This window comes from Stegostoma tigrinum, chromosome 10, assembly GCF_030684315.1.
Source record: "Stegostoma tigrinum isolate sSteTig4 chromosome 10, sSteTig4.hap1, whole genome shotgun sequence".
Taxonomy (NCBI): Eukaryota; Metazoa; Chordata; class Chondrichthyes; order Orectolobiformes; family Stegostomatidae; genus Stegostoma; species Stegostoma tigrinum.
Window position 1 is genome coordinate 69,702,236 of NC_081363.1, and position 22,783 is coordinate 69,725,018.

At 39.6% G+C, this 22,783-nt stretch overlaps 1 protein-coding gene across 25 annotated transcripts in view; it reads right to left on the reverse strand.

The window, feature by feature from the left end:
* LOC125455410 (gephyrin) overlaps window positions 1-22,783 on the reverse strand; it is a 475,974-nt gene that overhangs the window by 192,519 nt on the left and 260,672 nt on the right. For 13 of the 25 annotated variants that reach the window (XM_048537301.2, XM_048537305.2, XM_048537298.2 and 10 more), the window contains exons 4-9: window positions 20,996-21,088; window positions 5,519-5,613; window positions 4,308-4,374; window positions 2,684-2,956; window positions 2,428-2,583; window positions 569-721 (exon numbers count right to left, since the gene is read on the reverse strand). In XM_048537301.2, coding sequence (XP_048393258.1) covers window positions 569-721; window positions 2,428-2,583; window positions 2,684-2,956; window positions 4,308-4,374; window positions 5,519-5,613; window positions 20,996-21,088 — 837 coding nt within the window. The remainder of the gene's footprint in view (window positions 1-568; window positions 722-2,427; window positions 2,584-2,683; window positions 2,957-4,307; window positions 4,375-5,518; window positions 5,614-20,995; window positions 21,089-22,783) is intronic. The other 12 variants (XM_048537313.2, XM_048537311.2, XM_048537315.1 and 9 more) reach the window with 2 other exon arrangements.

A 22,783-nucleotide genomic window follows, 5' to 3' on the forward strand; every position in this document is an offset into this window, starting at 1 on the left:
TTTTGAGACTTAATTTTGCAAATTATTTCCTCACATTCTACAATTTTATCATGCTCTAAGATAACCTTTTTGGAAAAGCAAAATGACATGGCATCTGTGAAGTTAGGTGGTAATGAGCTCTGCATCATCAGAATACATTAGTTCAAAACTTTGCTGAGTGGAATCCATGAAAATTGATTTACTTGCATTGTGTCATTCACTGGACATCAAGCTGTGTTATATTAAAAATACAGCTCAGCATACATTAACTCAGGTGGAAAATAAAGTCAGATTGTCAGCCCACTTACCAATTTTTTTAAATTAAAGTAATGCAAATTCTCAAATACCAAGTGGCTTTCCTTCAGTCAAAACAAACAAAAATGCACTTTTGCTCCTTTGCCAGGGCTCTGAATTCAGATAAATTGGATTTTGCTTTTGTATTAAAGATGTCATTTCAATTTAGTTACAAAGCATTGTATTCCTGCTTTCGAGGCAATCCTCAACCATTGTTTTGTTCTAGGACAAGTGATCAATCCTTGATTATACAATTCAAGGCACAGCCTCTACAGGATACAACGAGATGACTTACTTTTGGTGTCGGACAAGAAGCTGTGGACAGACGTGATGTAGCTTGAGCGCGTGGTGATTCCGATGGAGTTGTGCTCAGCGATGCATTGTCTCGTGGAAGGACTTGGACACCACGAGAAATGATCGAGTCTGGGATCTGAAAGTATAAAAAATGCTAAAGATAATAAATTACAACAAATATTCACTTAGAGTTCAATACATCTTCATATTTAATACTAGCAAAATGAAAGTGGATTTTCTCCTATTTTTGGAACATACTGTGAATCAGATGGTATTTCACTTTACATGCAAAGGCACAAGTGTCAATTTTAAGCAATAACTATAATAATTGTAATAACTCAATTTATCACTGTTTTTCTGAATCCGATCTTTGTTACACTTGTACTCAGCGTTGCCCAATTCCTAAACTGCGAAGTTGACAAGAATTAAAGCGATAAGAGTCACTAAAAGACAATACTTTTAATTCTATGCAATGGTTTATGTCACAATCCCCCAACTCTTCGACATTAATAAACATCATACTGATAATTCCAACTCTACATTAACGACTGATTGGGACATGTTATAATTCTATTACTGCGTCATGGTAACATAAATGGATAATAAGCTCAATAATTTCATACATAATATCAATCATTAAATATATTAATTAAAACTGATAAATAGTACCAAACATTTCCACTGTATCATTAAACTTCTGGAAATTGATCACTTGCACTAATATGGCAGCAGCGATCACTTCTGCAAAGTATGTTTTCCTAAAAGTCATCGTTTTGTGCAGTGGCTTATACCATTTTTAAATTGGGATCCACTAATTTAATATCTTCATAGAAATTGAAAAGGCAAAATAAATATGCAGTGCAAATTGGAATTTTTAATTTAAAAAGAAATTAGATATCCATTAGAAGTTTGCTTGAAATATTTACGGATGTCTGTGACAAAGATTAATGCAGTAATGATATAGACATTAAAAATAAACTGCGATTGGTGGGGCTCACTTCAGTTGGTCTAGATTTAACAATCAGCAATACAAAATACTCTCTGATCTGTTCCAGATATTTCTGGCAACTTATTTACTTCAAGAGTAATGTTGTGGTTATCAAAGCAAATTTAAAGCACGTCTAAAAAAAGTTAGAAAATCAGTCAGGTCTTTTCCATCCCCCATAATTGCAAACAAAATACTCTAAAAGTTAATTTTAATTCAAAGGCAACTGAAAATCTCCATTAACTTCTGTAAGAAGTACGCACTGTCACAGACCAAACGCCTAAGCATTCCTCTAGTTTTTGTATCAACAACTTTATAAATTCTATAATCATTTTTAATTTATATCCTGACAAATGCAGAACTATTAGAAATAAAAAGCTGGGTTTTGCCTTATATTTTCAAACAACTTTTATGTTTATAGTCTGTGTCTGTAACAACTACTGCATTGCTTATAAATTGCATTTTTGGGTATTTTTCTTTTTCTACCAACCACTTAAATCTAGCTTAACATTTCTACCACTTAATATTTAATCCCGCAGACTGTCCTAAAGGGAAGGCATTTAATCATTTACTCAAGCAATGAAAAAAAGTGTACCTCTTATGTACAAAGATATATTTATGTTGGGTGCTGAGTGACAAATGAGAAATAAATTAGTGAATGAGTCACATGAAGTCAATGAAAACAATGGGAAACAAGCACAATTACGAAGATACATAATTTGATGACCATTTAACAAGATGAATACGTTGAAAAGTATAATCTAAATGGCTAAAGTCTAATTGAAACAATAAAATCAGTGCAAGTGGTTCATTTCCTCACAGTAGCACGATGTCGTGCCAAGTGTTTACTTTTAATGCCTCTTGGTGTCTCTTACCGGCTCTCCTGCACTGATGGCAGTATGAGAGTGATGACCAATGAAACCAGGGACAGGTTTACCACCTTTAGCCATGACAGGAGCGGGACTGTGTACAAGTTGGAAGTTCTGATGTACAACACAACTATCAGCACTATGACAGGAAAATACAGGCAACTGGAGAAAAACAAGCAAAAATGATTTGATGGGTAACAATGAAATAGGTAGGTTTGATTCTATATGTATGAATACCCATGCTCAGTGCAAGGCTTCTTACCTTGGCTGCTATGGCTGCTGCAGTAATGTGCGAGGATGAACTCTCTTCGGTTGAAGCTACTCCACTGTCTTTCTTCTCTTCCTCTTCGTCTTCGCATTGAACTCCTTTGTCTTCTGTCTGTTTATGTGGGCTGGTGGTAGGGGGTGGAGACAATGGGGGTGGAGGAGATGGGAGGTCCTCCAGTTCATCATGAACTTCTTTCACTTTCACAATTGCATCCCGCAATAAGTCAATAGCGTGAGGTAGGGCAGGAAGTATAAACTGGAAGCATTCCTGCACATAATGCAAAAGTCAGATTAAAAATGATCAAAAAATATAAACTCAGTCAACATGCAGGTTTGCTGACACAGTTTAATGTGTCAACCCAATTTAAGAAATTAAAAAAGCAAGAGAAACTCAAAACAACATTACCATCTTCAGTCTGCAACAAACAATGGTTTTACAGAATGCAAAGGTGTGTTTTTGTCATATTTGTAATGTTGCAACTATATGTATTTTTTGAGAATTTCCTGTTCATAAGATCACAAAGTTCATGGCCATGGCTTATTAAAGGATATTGTAATGGGATCCATGGTTTCAAAGCCTATCTATTTAAACACAGACCCTAAATGATAAAGGAAATTGAAAAGGCAAAATTAGAAAACAAAGTGGTCCGCTCACTTTCTCAGGAAACTAAGACTAAAACTGTGTTTGGAAATCAAAACCTCTGAGAAGACTGCAACTGGGCGAACCAAAAGGGCAGAGAAGCATTGGAACCCAGCTGGTGATCCCAGTGTGGACATGCAGACAGGCTAGATCCAAAAGCTGGGAAGAGCCAAAAACACAGTTGCTGCAACTGCTCCTTGTTACTTCAAGTTGTATCGGTGGTTGTACGCCATCAACACATTTGGTGAAGAGCAGGCCCACAGACTCACGGCGGTTGTGGGCTGCTGTTAGCTGGGGATCAGGCTAAATCCCACAAAAGGAGGACCTGAAATTCTTTGTGAAGAAGACAGGGTTTGAAGGGTGCTTTGATTGACATTGGTGATAGTATATGCTGAGGGGATTGCCGTGCCAATTCCTAAGATTGGTCTTCGGTTAAATTCTATTTAATGTGTAACTTATTGTGAAATAATCAACTCAACTCGGCTTTTAATTCATGATAATGAACATTAATTCACAAGTTTAGAAGATACATAGTTACCTAAAAGTTTGCGTTTGCTTTGTTTGACTGTAATGCTTTTGTTTTAATATATGAAATCTGTGTTCATTCTTTCAGTAAATAATTAGGATTTGGATTTCATTCTTTTAAAAACAAATTGCTGGTCTTGACTGAGATCATAAAAATATTCCACAGCACTAAACAGGGGAACTGGTTTTATAGTTTAAATATTCAGTTTATTTTTTGTTGTACTTTAAATTAGAACTTTACCACAGAAAAACAGATATGTAATGAAGCAGATAAACATAATGGAGATATATAAACATTGCATTTTATCTGGAGAGTGAAGACGGTCACAACAGAGGGTGAGATAAAGAGAACACAAAGGAAGCTCAATTAGTTGCTTTCACAACACTTGTGGTTATTACAAAACAGGGCGACAATTTGTGGTACAGAGACAAGAGAAGTAATGATGACTCCTACCTGTGAACCTTTCTTGCTACCAGGCAGATTAATAATCAGAGTTTTGCCCCTTATTCCACATACAGGTCTGACAATAAAAAATAAAATGACAACAAGGAGGTGTACAGTTTATATATAGTACATAATTAGATTACTTTGAAAACTGATGTCTGCTTCAACAACCCAACCAAAAATGGTGATAAAAGAGAAATCAGGTTCAATCTGTTAATTGGTGTCGGCTGTTCTTCATTTTAAAGTAGTTAGGAAAATTTATACCTAAGAAAGAAGCTGACGAAATAAATATTAGTCTTTTTATGGAACCTTTTACAATCTCAAGACTTGCCAAAGTTCTCCACAGGCAGTTGAGTATTTTTGAAGTGCAGTTACTGTTGTCATGTAGGAAGCAAGGTATCTAATTTATACACAGCCAAATGCCCCAAAGAGTAATGTGACAAGGTCAAATACTTTGCTTTAGAGGATCTGGTAATGCAAATGAATTGCAAAAAAATTCAGCACTTTCTTCTACAGCGGTATTCGACTTCTATAAATGTGAAGGGTAACATGCAGTGTCAAAGTCCCAATACACTCCACCACTGAATAAGGAGACATCGACTCATCAGTAATTCCTGACATGAGTGCAGTTACAACTGTGCTGTGGGTGGAATCTATCATGAAGGACCACAGGCGCTTAAAAATAGGAAATAAAGGGGTAGCGCAGAGGAACTGTCAAACCAGCTGCTCTGTCTCTCACACCTCACAGATAGAAGCTTGGAGGTGGGGGGGGAGGTGCGGTGGCGGTGTTGGGTCTTCTCACTCTCTACTTGAGTGAGTAATGCATGTGATGAAAAGACGTCAAGTGAAGAGAAGTATATTATTTAAGAACCCAACCAAAAGGCTGGGACTTAAAGGTTCGACTAACAGTGCTATGAACATGACAGCTGCAGTTAAGTTGCTCACTTAGTCAGTCAGTCCATATTTTTAAATTTTCTTCCTCAGAAAGGTGACTCTCCACAAACATGACACTGCAAAACCAAAGTCTTTTGCAAAGGGAATCCTATCGGACTTTTATCAAGCCCTTTTTAGCAGTAACAATGTGAATACTAAAAATCACAAAGAAGAAAATCAAGTTCACGCTTACAAAGATGCTCTGTGACTTACTGCTGTTATTTGCATTTGCTTACCCTCCTGAATTCCAACACTGTAATCCACATTTCAGAAATACCATCGCTTACCGAGATAGCATCCCCAGTGGAGTGACATTCAATGAACCCATTAGCATCGCTAGTGCCATTCCAGGAGCCTCCCTTTCTATCACCTCCTTTGTGGCCTAGAATTATAATAAACAACATTTATAACTGATATCAAATTAAAATTATAATTGTACAGAATACCCTCAATATTTTGCAACTAGAGTTTGTGTGTCGCAACCTTAGAAACAGCTAGTTAAGTTCTGACAGGAAGGCTGCAATACTAAGATATTGCATTTAATGGAAGAAAACAAATGGCAAAATGTTATCTATTATGCAAAGTGAAAAATGTGTTCATCTCAAAAAGGCAAAATTCTGTAGATGGAAAGAATCTGAAACAGAAAAGGGTAGAAACACTCAGCAAATCAGGTAGCATCTGTGGAGAGAACAGATGAGGCAAAGCAGGAGGAGGGTGTCATGATAAGAAGTTAAAAAGCAACAGCAGTATTTGAAATCAGCGTGCTTAAATGAATGCCAATCAATAAATGAATCAGTATAGCCAATGCCAACCCAGGAGACTCACTTTTTATCACCTCTTTTATGATCCTGCATTACAATGAATATAAATTTTAAAAAGTAAACATCTAGATTTGATATCAGCTTGAGATTTTAGTTGTTTAAAAATTTCACAATCCCTATTCATTGATAGTAGCTACCAACTCTAATTGTACACTTGAAATATTAGCTTGTCACTCACTAAAGATGCATGTAATAGCAGATATCTTATATCAAAAAGATGCACAAATTAAAAAAGCACGTACAGCCAAACAGCCCACAGAGTTTTGGGGCCAAATGTTTGCAGCATTCCCTGAATTTGTTCAGCTCCCCTGTTTGTATGGCTTGAAAATACATCAAAGGGGCAGACCCATTGCGAACAGAATGGCATAGTGGCTGAATGAGCAACCTTCCAATTCTAGCTCAATTCTGGGTCCAAATCTACATCAAACAAATTCACATCTTCCTGAACAATTTGGTGAGTCTCAAATATTGGATGTACCATCAGGAGCACAATGCAAAATTATCCTAGCCTGGATTACATATTTGTTGCATGAAAGAGAAATCTATAATTTAGATGCCTAAAGATTTGGTGTCTGGGTTCAATGAGAATGTTCCATATCTAAACACTGCCAAGAATGGAAATTACCAGTCTGAACACCTTGGTGAATGCCCAAAAAAAAAGTGCATCCACACACAGCAAAGTAATTAGTGTTTGTGGTAATGGAGGAAAATGGTTGTAGCAACCAGATACTACATGACTGTCAGGGTCAGTGAGTTGCTAGCTGTAAGTGCTGTTCATTATTTACAACAAACATTGCTTTTCATGAACATAGAAATTCAAAAGCAGATATGAAGCTTCAAATACTAGCCTCAAGATTAAACTGAAGTGGATCTGCTTTTTCTCAAAGCAACTGATCTGCAATCAGACTATATTTTTACCCTGTAATCTAAGAAGTAGCGGTAGAGAAGATACATGTACAGCATGAGGGAATCCAAACATAGGAGCCATAAATATAAGATAGTTGATAATAAATTTAGTTAAAAATTGAGGGGAAATTGCTGACTCAGTGGTGAGAATGGAGAACTTGCTAACGCATGGAGACATTGAGGCAATAGTTGTATTTACGGGTAAGGTAACAAGGAGAAAGGAACAGAAAGTTGTATTTCTATGCTGTGATGAAGAAAGGTGATTGGTAGTTCAGAAGAAACATAAACAGTGCTGGGCATAATGTCTTGTTTCTGCACTAAAACCTCCTATGAAACAAAACTGGAATCAAACAGATTGTACAGTTAGATTATAAAATGGATCCTTATTACGGGTCAAAACAATACATTTTAAGGTGACAAAGTGTGGAGCCCAATGGTATCAACGTGGACTTCACAAGCTTCAAAATCTCCCCTCCACCCACTGCATCCCAAAACCAGCCCAGCCTGTCTCTGCTTCCCTAACCTGTTCTTCCTCTCACCCATCCCTTCCTCCCACCTCAAGCCGCACCTCCATTTCCTACCTACCACCTCATCCCGCCTCCTTGACCTGTCCATCTTCCCTGGACTGACCTATCCCCTCCCTACCTCCCCACCTATACTCTCCTCTCCACCTATCTTCTTTTCTCTCCATCTTCAGTCCGCCTCCCCCTCTCTCCCTATTTATTCCAGAACCCTCACCCCAACCCCCTCTCTGATTAAGGGTCTAGGCCCGAAACGTCAGCTTTTGTGCTCCTGAGATGCTGCTTGGCCTGCTGTGTTCATCCAGCTCCACACTTTGTTATCTTGGATTCTCCAGCATCTGCAGTTCCCATTATCAGTGATAAAATTTTAAGGTGATATTGTTTTGCCATGACATGGTTTAAAAAAATTAATCTTTGATCCATAACTTCTACCGTTCAGTGCTCATTTGACAACATGCACTTATTCACAATCTAAAGAGGAGATCTGAAAGTAGGCTGAAGGCTACAATTGCAGACAGAAGACTCAAAATTAAAATGAGCCATTAAGTGAAAGCCCATGCTGGCCCTGAAGCTAAACATCACTCAAAGACAGCTTCAAAGGGGGTGAAAAAAGATCAGATTTCAAAAGAAAAGAAACAGTCAAAATGTAAACACATCACCACGTGCAATATTATGCTTTTGTTACTGATTTGAACTATTTTGCTCTTACTCTAAAGGAAATAAATGCAATGTTCTCAAAGGGAATCAAATAAAAAAGGTCCTCTGCAAAATGGAGTGTGGAAGCTGCAGTGAGCTGATGCATCAAAATGAATTTTGCTATTTATATGATTTTGTTTTTAAAAAAAACTGCACTCTTTTCCCAAATATTTGTAAATTGTACCTGTAAAAGCTGAACCTTTGTTTGCAAATACAGGGCAAGGTGTTCTCTTCCTGGTTTTGTAACTGTGCTGGTTGTCTAGTTCATTTGAGAGGAACGAAATTAGTAAGTTTGGCTGTTCTTGCAGGTCATAAACAGTGTGAATTTGACAAGTTATTTAAAATTGTTAATTAAGAAAAAGGAGCAAATATGTTCTGGAGTTCAGGAAACTAGTATACAGAGACCTTTGCTTTGGCAAATCCTACTAATGACTTCTATCAGACAATGACAAAATTGCAAGCTGCATGCATCAATGTGCTAATTTTTTTTGACCCATGGCATGGTAATGCATATACTCTCCAGTTACTTTGTACCTGATGAGTTCCAAATCTGACATGCCATTCAATCAAGGGGATTCAAGAGATAAAGCAGGTGAAAATTTTAAAATAACGAAGACTTGATTTATACTCTGTTGCTCTTATCCACAGTTTGTGCTGGTTCAGGAAGGGTGCTTGCAATGGTATGCGGATAAAACAAAACTGAAGTAGACTAAAGCAAGCCAAAAAACAAATAGTTAAGGTGTGTTTTGTGTGACACACTCAATGCACTTCAACTTCAAAGATGCAGATTTCACGATAAATAAAATTCTCAATCTTACTCGATGTTTTGAAATGCTTGCAAAATCCTGGAACTTGATCTTTTTGCTGGTTGCACAATTTAATAATGCAAAGATCACAGGAACTGCCGATGCTGGAGAATCTGAGATAACACGGTGTGAAGCTGGATGAACACAGCAGGCCAAGCAACATCAGAGGAGCAGGAAAGTTGATGATTAAATCCCCATCCCCTCCCCCGTTTCTGAAGAAGGGTCTCGACCCGAAATGTCAACTTTCCTGCTCCTCTGATGCTGCTTGGCCTGCTGTGTTCATCCAGCTTCACACCGTGTTAATAATGCATCAATCTTCTTCAGTTTGTACTTATGGTTACCCTTTCCCGTCTGTCAGCTGGCCATCCAAGCTGCTACATTTCACGCACACCACCCACCACCGACTCCTCAACAGATATCTGACCATTCAACTATATTTTGTAGTCAGTGGCCTCATGACAAGGAGTACTATCCAGGGGGGGACAGGGGTGGTAAAGGGGGTGGTTTAGGAGTCAGAAACCTGGAATAATTGATTTTCCACATATTCTGCCAAATTTAATGACTGGTCCCGAGTATAATCGGCACCTCTCTCTGTCTCCAGCAAACAGTCAGATTGAGAGCCTGGCTGGCTGCAGGCTTCGTATGCCTGTGATGCCAGGCTGCAGGGAAGTAGACAGGGAGCTGCTGAAGACTGGGGACAAGGATTGAAGTCTGGAGTCTGAGAAGATCTGGTAGGATAGAGATGGGGGTTGGGGGGGGAGGGGGTGGGAAAAAGTGCTGGTGTTGGTGGCGACCAGGAAGATTGGAATCTAAGGGAGGCGGGCAGCTAGGAAGATCACAGTCTGCAGGGAAGATTGGAGAGGGCAAAACAGGAATTTGGGATTTGAGGGAATCTCATTCTCAGTATATAGAGCCAGGCCATGCTTCAGGGTCACCCTAAAGCATCAACCCAACTGATATATGATTAGACTATACATATAGTCTGAAAGTGAAAGACTGGAATTCAACACAGGTCCTTTTGGAGGTCGGAGGCAACCAATTTGGGTCACTCAAACGGATTATAGGTACCAAGGAAATCAGAGAGCGAGAATTTGTTTCCAACCTGTAATCAAGCAGCTGACAGAAGCAACTGATGGTACTGTATTTTTTGTACTCAAGGTCACTAATTCCAAATTGGCCAGTATTGGCAACAATCTAACAGAAATGGTCAATTTTCAGCTGAAGTAACCATACCACCACATTGCATAGATCTGTGTCGAGTGCCACTGATGTGAAATTTAATCCATAGCCTGCCATCATTCATAATGTTTCTGTCACTAACTGTATTGAGGAGTTCCAGGCATTTAAGTAGACTTAACGAACATTTGACTTGGTGCAATGTGCAACCAGCAATTAGTTAATAATAAAAAAAATTAATCATGTCACTGAATGATTATCTGAATATTTGTTGACATTTTGCTGGTTTATCAAAGTTGTCCAGCAGAATCTATGAGGATTCAATGTTAACAACCAATGGCCTTCGGAGGCCAAGAGGAACTTCACATCTGTCCAGTAAAATTCTATTCTTGTCCTGATTTAAAGCCAGAATTGTGTTTTACTTATTTTATTGTCTCAATTCCCAACTAATACTGAGTTAGTATAAACACTTTTGAATGTTGCCAATGCTTCAGAAACAAGCAATGCCATCAATAAGTCTTTTGCTAAGCAGGTTACATTCCTGGCATAAACATATACTAATGGTCATTCAATAAAAGAAAGGCAGATTGTTAGTGTAATAAGTCAGAATCGTGTAACACAGTACAGGTGAAGGTTATATGGGCCATGTTGTCTCTTGTAAATAGCTATGCAAATACTTGGCAAATATTTCCATTGAAGCGTTTATCTAACTCTATTTCAAAAGATGCTGTTCAATCTGGTTCCACAACCCTTTCAGGCAGGGGATTTAAGATCATGGAAATCCTCTACATCAAAAACAATCTCATCATCTCACTCCCAGTTCCTTTGCCAAATTCATTCAAGTGGTATCATCTTCTACTGGATGCGGCTACTCCTTGTTTTGTTTGCCAAAGTCCTTCATGATTTGAACTTGTTTCTATTTAACCTTCCCTGTTCGGAGAAGAAAAAATTCTCGCTTTACTAATCCATTCATATAACTCTGGCTCCACATCTCAGGTACCACTCTGAGGAATCTTGTCCGTTCTCTCTCAAAGAATTTGACATCCTTCCTGAAGCATGGTAAAGAAAGAAGGATCAGGTGCGTTTGGATAAATGCGATTGCACCCCTCAAATAGTGGCCAGCTTGCCATTGTCATGTTTTCATACCTCTGTTGCAAGTGCGTTTGATGGCCTTTAACATAGAGATGAGTTGAAACATGGTATCAGAATGGCACAGCTGAATGTATGTGGATTGTCAGACTTGTGATAGATGGAAACAGCAAAGTGGAAGTGAAAAAAAAGTCCGAATCTCGAAGCTACTGGAGAGTCGAAATGGGGGCAAATTGTTTTCATTTCCAGGGTCGTTGTGGAAATGAAAGGAGTAATAGGATGTTCATCCATCTCAGTTGCAAAACTACGAAGCAGCTGGAAAATCACATCAAAAGAGTAGCAACCCTGCTGTCAATGCTGGGGAAAGTGTACTACATGATGCACTGCAGCCTTGATTTCTCTGAATAGCCGGAAAAAACAGACAGGAGACAGATAGGCTTTGAGAACACATTTTGAACTTCACTTTAATATTACTTATGAATGGTTTTTATTCAATATTCCGGCTCAAGAGGTGACAGAGATTATTGAGCAGTACATTAAAGTACTGATACATCTAAATTATTTCATCAAAAGATTGGTTTGTTTGAGCAATGAAGTGTCCTGTTACTAGTACAGGATACTGACGCTGGTGCTCCCATACTAATAGAAGGCTTTGCAGCATGCTGAGAAACATGCCATGACAGATTGAGAAAAAGAAAGCTATACTTATAGTAAAACTGGCAGAAAGATCATGGCTAAGGAACAGGATGCAAATCTTGTAGACAACATCACAACAAAAGAAGAAATGAAAGCATGTTCAGTGTGGGGAAAACTGGAGCCTAATAGCAAAAAGCCTAATCATTTTACAAACAATTGTTTAGCCAGACAGAAGCAAGCACGCCCGCAAAGATGGCTACTAGAGAGAGAGCAGCAGATTCTTTTGAATCACTTCAGAACATATGACATCTTGGCACAGTAGGATCTAAAGGTGACAAATAGTTTGTGACTGTCAGAATAGTGACTGCAGGAGAGCATTAAGTGAACATAAAGTGCCAAGAACTGTGCTTCAAACAACATAAAGTGTTTCACAAACCTGTGTGAAGTAGCTCAAGACAGCGATTCAAAAGTGAAGCTCTTTAAAGGTCAGAGTGGAGGGATATAATGGCCCAATACTCAAGTTAAGAGGGCTGAGAAACCAATACAATGGGAACAATGAACATCTGGAGTTCCATTAAAAGATATCAAACAACATTCCATCAGCTCAGTTGAAGCTAGTCTAAATTTTGGACAAACAATTCTAAATATGCCAGAAGGGGTTTGCAGCATTTGGCAGACCACAAAGCCATTGACCATTGAACCTATCCCAGAAGATTACAATGATGTCTTTTGTAAATCTTGGATGTTTTCATGACAAATATTGTCTCAAATGGGATGACATTTGAGACCAGCAAAGCCTCTGCTGAGGACAGTTGCGACTACCATCAAGTTTCATCTCAATCATCTCGGGCACAAATAGAGTGAATAGTCAAGGTCCTTTAATGCAGGTCAGGGAGTCCAAAACTAGATGGCATAGGTTTAAATTGAGAGGGGAAAAACTTAAAAAGGACCTGAGAGTTAACTTTTTTACACAGAGGGTGGTATGTGTGTGGAGTGAGCTGCCAGCACATTTACAACATTTAAAAGGCACCTGCACGGGTAAATGAATTGGAAGCGTTTTGAGGGATATGGGCCAAATGCAGATTGGGATGTCTGGTCAGCACAGACAAGTCAGACCAAAGAGTCTGCTTCTATGCAGAATGACTCATAACTGGAAAAGAAGGGCTCAATAAAAAAAGTGACAACCCTTAAGGATGGGATTAGCAGCATGGTAGCAGTGAAAAACTGGGAAAACCAAGAGTTTGCACAGATCTGAAGTATCAAATACAGCTTTAAAGAGCGTTCACCATACCATTCCAACCAATGAAGAAGTTTGGACACAACCTGCCAATTCAAGATAACAAAGTGTGAAGCTGGATGATCACAGCAGGTCAAGCAGCATCTTAGGAGCACAAAAGCTGACGTTTTGGGCCTGGACCCTTCATCAGAGAGAGGGATGGGGAGACGGTTCTGAAATAAATAGGGAGAGAGGGGGAGGCGGACCGAAGATGGATAGAGAAGAAGATAGGTGGAGAGGAGAGTCTAGGTGGGGAGGGAGGGAGGGGATAGGTCAGTCCAGGGAGGACGGACAGGTCAAGGAGGCGGGATGAGGTTAGTAGGTAGGAAATGGAGGTGCGACTTGAGCTGGGAGGAGGGGATAGGTGAGAGGAAGAACAGGTTAAGGAGGCGGGGACGAGCTCGGCTAGTTTTGGGATGCAGTGGGGGGAGGGGACGAGCTGGGCTGCTTTTGGGATGCAGAGTGGAAAGGAGAGATTTTGAAGCTTGTGAAGTCCACATTGATGCCATTGGGCTTCATGGTTCCCAAGCCGAATATGAGTTGCTGCTCCTGCAATCTTCGGGTGGCATCATTGTGGCACTGCAGGAGGCCCATGATGGACATGTCATCTAAGGAATGGGAGGGGGAGTTAAAATGGTTCGTGACTGGGAGGTGCAGTTGTTTATTGTGAACCGAGCGGAGATGTTCTGCAAAGCAGTCCCCAAGCCTCCGCTTGGTTTCCCCAAGGTTTAGGAAGCCACAACGGGTACAGTGGATGCAGTATACCACATCGGCAGATGTGCAGGTGAACATCTGCTTGATATGGAAAGTCATCTTGGGGCCTGGGATGGGGGTGAGGGAGGTGGTGTCGGGGGAAGTGTAGCACTTCCTGCAGTTGCAGGGGAAGGTGCTGGGTGTGGTGGGGTTGGAGGGGATTGTGGAGTGGACAAGGGAGTCCCGGAGAGAGTGGTCTCTCCAGAAGGCAGACCAGGGTAGGGATGGAAAAATGTCTTGGGTAGCGGGGTCGGACTGTAGATGGCAGAAGTGGCAGAGGATGATGCATTGTATCCAGAGATTGGTGGGGTGGTATGTGAGGACTAGGAGGATTCTCTGGGGCGGTTATGGCAGGGGTCGGATCTGAGGGATGTGTTGCAGGAAATGCGGGCGACACGGTCGAGGACGTTCTTGACCACTGCGGGGGGGATGTTGTGGTCGTTGATGACCGCGGCCATCTGGAATGTGCGGAAGTGGAATGCCTCATCCTGGGAGCAGATGCGGCGGACGTGCAAAAATTGGGAATAGGGGATGGAATTTTTGCAGGAGGGTGGGTGGGAAGAGGTGTATTCTCGGTAGATTGGGAGTTGGTGGGCTTGAAATGGACATCAGTTTCTAGCTGGTTGCCTGAGATGGAGACAGAGAGGTCCAGGAAGATGAGGGATGTGTTGGAGATGGCCCAGGTGAACTTGAGGTTGGGGTGGAAGGTGTTGGTGAAGTGGATGAACTGTTCGAGCTCCTCTTGGGAGCGAGGCGGCGCTGATACAGTCAATGTAACGGAAGAAGAGGTGGGGCTTGGGGCCAGTGTAGGTGCGGAAGATGGACTGTTCCATGTAGCCTACAAAGAGGCAGGCATAGCGTGAAATGTGCCAGTTCAAAGGTCTTTATTATCCTCAATCTGAAGATGGTTACTGTCATATGAAGCTGCATGGGAACAGGACTTCTCTAACTACATTTTGGATGTTATTTGGGAGATACTGATTGTTGTACACACTGTCTAGCATTTCCATTGTTTCAGAAAAACATGAAAATCATCAGCACAATATAATCAGTGATCTCCCAGGAGTTGAAGCTAGTCTGTGTGATCTCGTCCATGGATATGGAGACAGAACGGAAGAAGACAGAACAGATCATAATCGGAATCTAATGCACCTGCTAAAGAAAGTTTACCGGGTGAACCTGAAGCTGAACAAAGAGATGCAATTGAAAATGGCAGAAGTCAAGTATACAGGTCATGACAGTGAAAGGTTTTCACCCAGAGCCTAATCAGGTGGAAGACGCGGAAACGGTGCAGTGACTAACAGATGTGAAAGGAGTGCAACAATTTGTTGCATTTAAGAACTATTTCGCAAAGATCTTGTCTCATTTGTCGGAGTGTTAAATTCTACGAAAGCTCCTCACAAATGATCTGCAGTGTCACTGGACATGAGGCAGGAATCAACTTTCACTTGAATCAAACATTCTAGATGAAGATGCCAGTGTTGAGGTACTAAAATGTCAATGGTGAAGCCCCTTTGCAATATGATGACAGTAAGAAAGAATTTATTTATTCATTCTTGGGAAGTGGGTGTTGCTGGCTGCACCATTCAATGCCTGCCTGTAGCTACCCTTGAGAAGTTAGTGGTGACCTGCCTTCATGAGCCACTGCAGCTTATTTGGTGAGGTAGACCCACAGTGTCATTAGGGACGGAGTTCCAAATTTTGACTCACTGTCACTGACAATATATTTCCAAGTGAGGACAATGAGTAGCTTGGTGGGGAACTTGCTTGTTCCCAAGTATCGGCTGCTCTTGTCCTTCTAGGTGGTGGTGGCTGTGAGTTTTAAAGATGCTGCCTAATGATCTTGGTGAATTTCTGCACTGCATCTTGTACATGGTACACACTGCGGCTACTGAGCGTTGGTGGAACAGGAAATGAATGTTTGTGGATGCAGTGTTAAATAAGTGGACTGCTTTGACCTGGATAAATGATAATGTATTTTTTTTAAAAAAATGCATTCGTCATATGAATTCAACATCTGCTTAAGTGCTTTTGTATGCAGTCTGTGAAACACACACATTACTTCAAACAAGTAGGTCTAGGGCATATGGGTTCTCAAGCCTGCATAGCTATTCAAATAGGTCATAGTTGATCTTGTACTTCAAGTCCGTTTTCTTATCTTATAAATACAACGGAACTATAGTATTTCTGCCCAGGTATTTGATTCTAGAGTTTCTCATTATGTCCATGGTGGGCAGATATTAGGAGCTTGTCCACGGATGAGTACTCAAGTTTTGCATTTTAGCTTCCTGCGTTCAGCTTTATAACAACATCAAATAATTTGGTTGGAACAATTATTTGATTTCAAGCACAATTCCCCAACAAATTAACGTCGCATAGCATTTCCTGCTGTAGAAATACAAAGAGTGTGTGTTATTAAATATGTTTTAGTTGATTGGTTAGCGCAGTTAAACAATTTTTGCACCATAACAAATAGCTGTGATGGGCTAGATTTCTCCAAATGCACAGGATTCAAACTTTAAAGCAGAAATAACAGCACGGTACTAAAAATATTTAGAGACTACAATTAGAATTAGCAAGCTGTGAAATGCATTAGCTGTTTTGATTTTATGCATTATTCAATTATTAACATTAAAATCTCCTGGGGATTAAAATGATTACCATCTCATGTACGTACACATGCAAAGTTGGTGTTTAGCTGAAGATATTAAGTTGCTGTATCACTATGCTGTGCTGTTCTATATGAGCAATGATGGAAAAATTCAGGTTCCTTCATTCTGCTTTCTGATAGAGCCATCCTTTGCAGTGTCTTCATTAAAATCCCAATGATCTTGAGGCATGTCACTGGGAAGATTTCTTAATAAAGCTACATTGAAATGATCAATATAAAGAATAAAAACACCCCAGTGGCAGAAGAGCTCTAAATCAATGCTAATCAAAAATCTGTTTCAGATAACAGATTTAATCAGACATCTCCCTTTTTCTGGCACCATAAATCCCACTACCAATAGAATTCACTGCAATTTATGTTTTGAGTTAATGGCCATCATTATGCCATCAGTGGGTCTCCACCTTAATCAAGTTTTAAAAAGATTGTTTGTAAGTTCATTAACAGGGAGCCCAAGGGTTAAATCTCTGCACAGTCTTTCAAATTACAGTCTGATAAGACATCTGAGAGGCAACTTTGTTTTTACTCCAGATTTCTGTGCACATGACCGGCTTGTCAAGGTTTTGACAAATTCTTTCTAAGCCAAATCATAAGAAAAGCCTCAACAGCCACGACATACTGTATCTTCTGTTTTACTTCACTCAAGTGACTAATGTGTCATCTCTGCATTTTTCACCATAGTAATAAATTCAAAATGGAGAACTATCAAGCAAGTGGATTAGACCCACAAGCCACCACTGTCCTTGCTGTCCATTAATGTTCCAAAATACCCATTTCTCCATAAACAACATTAACAGAAAAAATTAATTACCTAACTTAATGAATTTAAATGGTTAGACTTTGAAATAACGTATTAATGCTTTTAAATAATGTGCAGGCTGGGAAACAGGTTGCATCAGTCTATCAAACATGGTGGGGGGGAAGGTGGGGGAAGAATGTCTTTTAATACAGCAGTACTGCAATGTGACAGAACAGTTTCTAAAGCTCAGTTATAAATTGCAATCACCAGACTTAGCAGTTTGAAAGTACAAGATCTTCCATTTTGCAGTCTCCCAATGGTTTGTAATAAAGACTGACAGCATAAAACTCCAAATTGTATAACACAATTATCTTATCTGTGGCTAGATGTTAAAACTTAAAATTGGATAAGATTAAGCACGTTGCTGCTGACTGATTTGTATAATCCATATTTAAGGTGAATGACCTTTCCCTTTGGAAGTCCTATTGTACAGTGTGTAGCATGCCTGCACCTGAGCTAGAAGCTCCAAGTTTTTTTTTCTATTTATTTCATGGGATGTGGGTATTGCAGGCTGGCCAGCATTTCTTGCCCATCCCTAGTTGGTGGTGAACTGCGTTCTTGAACCACCGCATCCTCCTGCTGTGGGTTGACCCACAATGTTATTAGGGAGGGAATTCCAGGATTTTGAGCCAGCGACAGTGAAGGAACAGCGACATATTTCAAGTCAGGATGGTGAGTGACTTGGAAGGGAACTTGGAGGTGATGGTGTTCCCATATATCTGCTGCCCTTTTCCTTCTAGATGGAAGTGGTCGTGGGTTTGGAAGGTCTGAGGATCTTTGGTGAATTTCTGCAGTGCACCTTGTAAATAATACACACTGTTGCTACTGAGAGTCAGTGGTGGAGGGAGTGGATGCTGGTGGATGTAGTGCCAATCATGCGGGCTGCTTTGTCCTGGATGGTGTCAAGCTTCTTTAGTGTTGTTGGGGCTGCATCCAGGCAAGTGGGGAGTATTCTGTCACACTCCTGACTTGTGCCTTGTAAATGGTGGATAGGCTTGGAGGAGTCATGAGATGAGTTACTTGCCGCAGTATTTCCAGGTTCTGGCCGGCAATTGTAGCCACTCTGTTAATGTGGTGAGTCCAGTTGAGTTTCTGGTCAATGGTAATCCACAGGATGTTGGTAGTGGGGGATTAAGTGATGGTAACACCATTGAATGTCAAGGGGGTGATGGTTAGATTGTCTCTTATTGGTGATGATCATAGCATGGCATTTGTGTGGTGTGAATGTCACTTGCTACTTGTCCGCTCAGTTCAGGTCCCTTCCAGAACTTGAAGGCCAAACAGTGTGCATTTATAATGCTGACAAACTGGTTAAATATTAATCTGCAAATCCTCCAGCTTATATGAATGACAAATAGTAAGGACAGAACAGATTTCTAGTCAGCCATGTGATGGCACGAAGATAGTAGGATACCAACACTACCCATGGCTCCACATTGCGACATGCTTCAACTCAAACTAAGTGAACTGTAACACATCACCATCACTCTTCTCCTATTCTCACCTCCAATATATACTTTTTCATACTTGTTACACTGCACTCTATCCTCTCCTATTTTCCCGTCTTTTTGACTAATCGATTTGTTCCTACAGTCTTAAATAACATAAATCAAAATTCAGGTGTCATAGCAGAAAGAAAAAGTTTGTAATTCTCTTAACTTCACTAGCAAGGATACTCATCAAGAGATTTGAAATACTATGCATGAACTGGGAGACCTCGAGTATACAGCGACACAAGCCATCATGGGGAGGTGAGGCCTAATGATATTATCTTCAGACTATTAATCCAGGGATCTGGGCTTTGGGGACCATGGCAGATGGTAGAATCTGAGCTCAATGAAAAAGAAATCTGGAATGGTTGTTCATTGTCAGAAAAACCTATCTGCTTCACTAATGTCCTTGAGAGAAATAAACTATTGCCCTTATCTGGTCTGGCTGATATGCAACCCCAGACCCACTGCAATAGTCAAGTGTCCTCTGAGCAATTGGGGGTGGGCAATAAAATCTGGCCTAGCCAGTGATGCTCATGTCCCATGAATGCATTAAGAAAAGTGGCAGAACAAGCAAATCAAGCCATCAACAAAGGCAAGTGAACCCTGAGCTTCGAATCTAAACAAACAGAAACAGACAAAAAGCAGTAATATAAAAAAACCCTATGATACTAGTTGATAACACTCATCCAAACTGGTGAAAAGTCATTGATCCGAAATGTCAATTCTTTTTCTCGGCAGAGGCTTGATGAATATTTCCACTATTTTCTGTTCATATTCCAAGTTTCCAGAAGCTTCAGAATTTCACTTTTTGGATATTGTTAAAATTTCAGATAACCTTAACCACCAGGTGAATATCAGCCCTCGTGAGTCAAAACTGGCGGATTATAAAGAAATGCTGAATTTTACCAGAATGGGTGTACTTCTTTTTAAAAAAATCATTTTGCTAGGAGACTGTTTGGGAAGGAAAAAAGTTAATTGAAAGATTGTTGGAAAAGCCAAGGAGAAAACATTGAGAAATAATTCAAGAGCAAGCTTGGAGCAAAACATTAGATTGGTTGTGGATGGAGGTTAAATGGAAGCAAGTAGATGAAGGGTTTGAAAAAAAGAACCCTGGAAGTTTTGAAGGTATATCAGGAAAGCTCAAAGAGACAGACGCGCCATGGCACGAAATCATGGAAGGTATCAGAGAAGATAGAACTTAGGGGGAAAGAGTGACAAAAAATGGGCTACAGCCCCTAACTTGATGCTTGACTACAATGCTGGAGGACAAAAAGGTCAGGGGGTCTCCATAAAAGGATAGGATAAAGGATAAGTACCTTACGACCATGATCTGATTCAAAGTGCAAAGTTGCAAAATGGTGCCTGAGCCAAGAAAAAACTGTATGGAAAACATGTTTCTATTGAAAACAAAAATGAAATTACCTGAAGTGACATTGTAAACTCAAAGACAAGTCAAAACAGAATCTTTTGCCATCAATAATAAACAAACAAATTGGGTTAAACCAGGCCACAGTACCACTAGTGATGGAAAGCCTGTAAATGCAGCATAGCAGACAACATTTTCCATTTATAAACATTCACACATTACATTGTGTGACATGATAGCATTATTCGAAAACTTGAATAAAAAACAAAGATTATGAACCTGAATCACATGCACTTCTTAATAATATGTAGAAACTACACAAGTGTTTAGCCAAAGTAGGGCCCTGTGAAATACTATTGACCACATAACTCCATTCTGCTTTTTTGCCATTCAATCATGCCTCTCCATCTCTTAATACAACATATTATTACATTTGACTTTTTTCATGTATTACCTTGATAAATGCTTTTCTTGAAAACAGTTTAAACCATGTACACTGTATTTTCTTTGTTGAGGCTTCATTACTTCTTTAAAGAATCCTACAAAATTGGCCAAGGACTACCTGCCTTTCAGAAATCCATGCTGACTGGCCTTGATAAGCTCATGTTTGGCCAAGTATTTTTGATGCATTAATGTTAGAAGATTAAGAGGAAGAGCAAGAAAATACATGAAAAGGCATTACATTATGAAAGAGGTTCAGAAGAATCAATTTCTTTGGAAGGTCTTTTTATTTCATATATCTATAAGGAAACACTCACCTCTGGAGTTACATCTCTTGGGGCAAACCCAGTTCCCCCAGTAGTTAAAATAAGGTTCAATTCTTTATCATCACACCATTCTATGAGAGTTTCCTGAAATAGAACACACAGTATTGCTGGTTACTACATCAGGAATAAAGTATGAACAAAAAAGCGTGAATGCATTAATTCTTGTGCTTACACACCCACAAAGTACATTTTGAGGCTCAGATAGGATCTGGCACATCAACATGACCAAATCTGAACACAATCAAACAACATTCTAATCCACTGAAAATGACAAATACAATTGAGAGTTGCACAGGTTTATCATATCTGTTGTAATTCACAGACACAGGCTCATGAAATAGTATTCTTGATGCTGTACTAAATAATTCTGGGAATTCAAGTTTTCACTGTCTAGAAATTTGGTGCTGAAGTTCAGTGAATGAATTTATTTATCTTTATTCCAACTGTGCAGAAGAGGGAACACTGTGAATTGAAATGTCAATCTGTATCAGCAACCTCTCTCAGACTAATAGCCAACAGTGTTTTTCAAGAAACAAAGCGTCTTAGAACAGACAGTAAACACAGTGGGCAGTTTATTCTTAAAACAGATGAACTTGCAGTTGTATTAAATATTACATCACTCAATTTTATCTCATTGTCCTGCAATTCCCAGTTCAAATTAAGGATCCCAATTCCTCATCCCCAAGATAAGAAACATTTCGGGATAAAGGAATTTATATCCAAATGGGGTTGATAGTACCTTTTCCTACGAATAACTCAAAGTAAAATGTTTGTGAAGACAACATTCAATTTGGGTCATCCTATTTCAATCTAAACCGTGTGTCTTGTTAGTATGACGTAAAGACAGGGTAAAATACTTGTAGGGCTGATCTGTGTATGGCTATGTAAGGTGATTTGTACCTGACCACATTAAGCAGCCCATGCCTGCTTACAAGATGGCAGACAGAAGCTAAGCAAAACTAAGGAGCCTGCTCACACAGGAAAATACAACGGTACCTTTGAACTGAACTGCTAGAAGGCCAGTCAAAGAATGCTGTATGTTCCCATCCAAGACAATTCTGATAAAAGGTTGCCTTAGGACAGATACATGACCAATTCCAGCTTTATTACTGAAGGGATAATTGTCCCAGTAAATGAATAACATCAAGTGCTAGATTAAATCCGTAAGCAGCTGCAAGGACAACAGCTAAAGTCATTTCAGAGTAGATAGCTGCTTCTTTGAAGCTACCTGCAATATTGAATACTTTCTAGTTAAAATGCTTTAACTGTAGAAGTTGTTTTCAATATAAACATTTAAAAAAATTAAGTTTAGATGTGAAGGTTAACTAGCCTTCAGAGATGCCTTCTCTTATGCCCTGAACAAGATCGATTGCTCACCACCCATAAATTACAAAGTGCTAACAGTAGAAGTAGTCGTGTAATGTTCCACTTTATAATTAACTTTATAACAGAAGTTAACCTTATAACAATTAGTTAAAACTGATTTTTTCTGTTCTTACATTATGCAATTGGGACTGTGGGAAAATAAAAGGAGTAACTGAATTTGATAAAAGATAGCAGCAAAATACAATGGGTAATACAATTCGAGCAGTCCTTACAGATAAGCAAGCCTGAGAAAGACCCAAAGGAATGTAGCCATTTAATGTTTAGAATGTGTATGAATAGGATGCACAGAAAGATCCCAAGGTCTAACGATTACAATGAGTAGTTAATACTATAAGCTCATGGGAATCTGGGCATGTCCATTGAAGCGCCCACTGTAATAGTCACAGTGTGTCA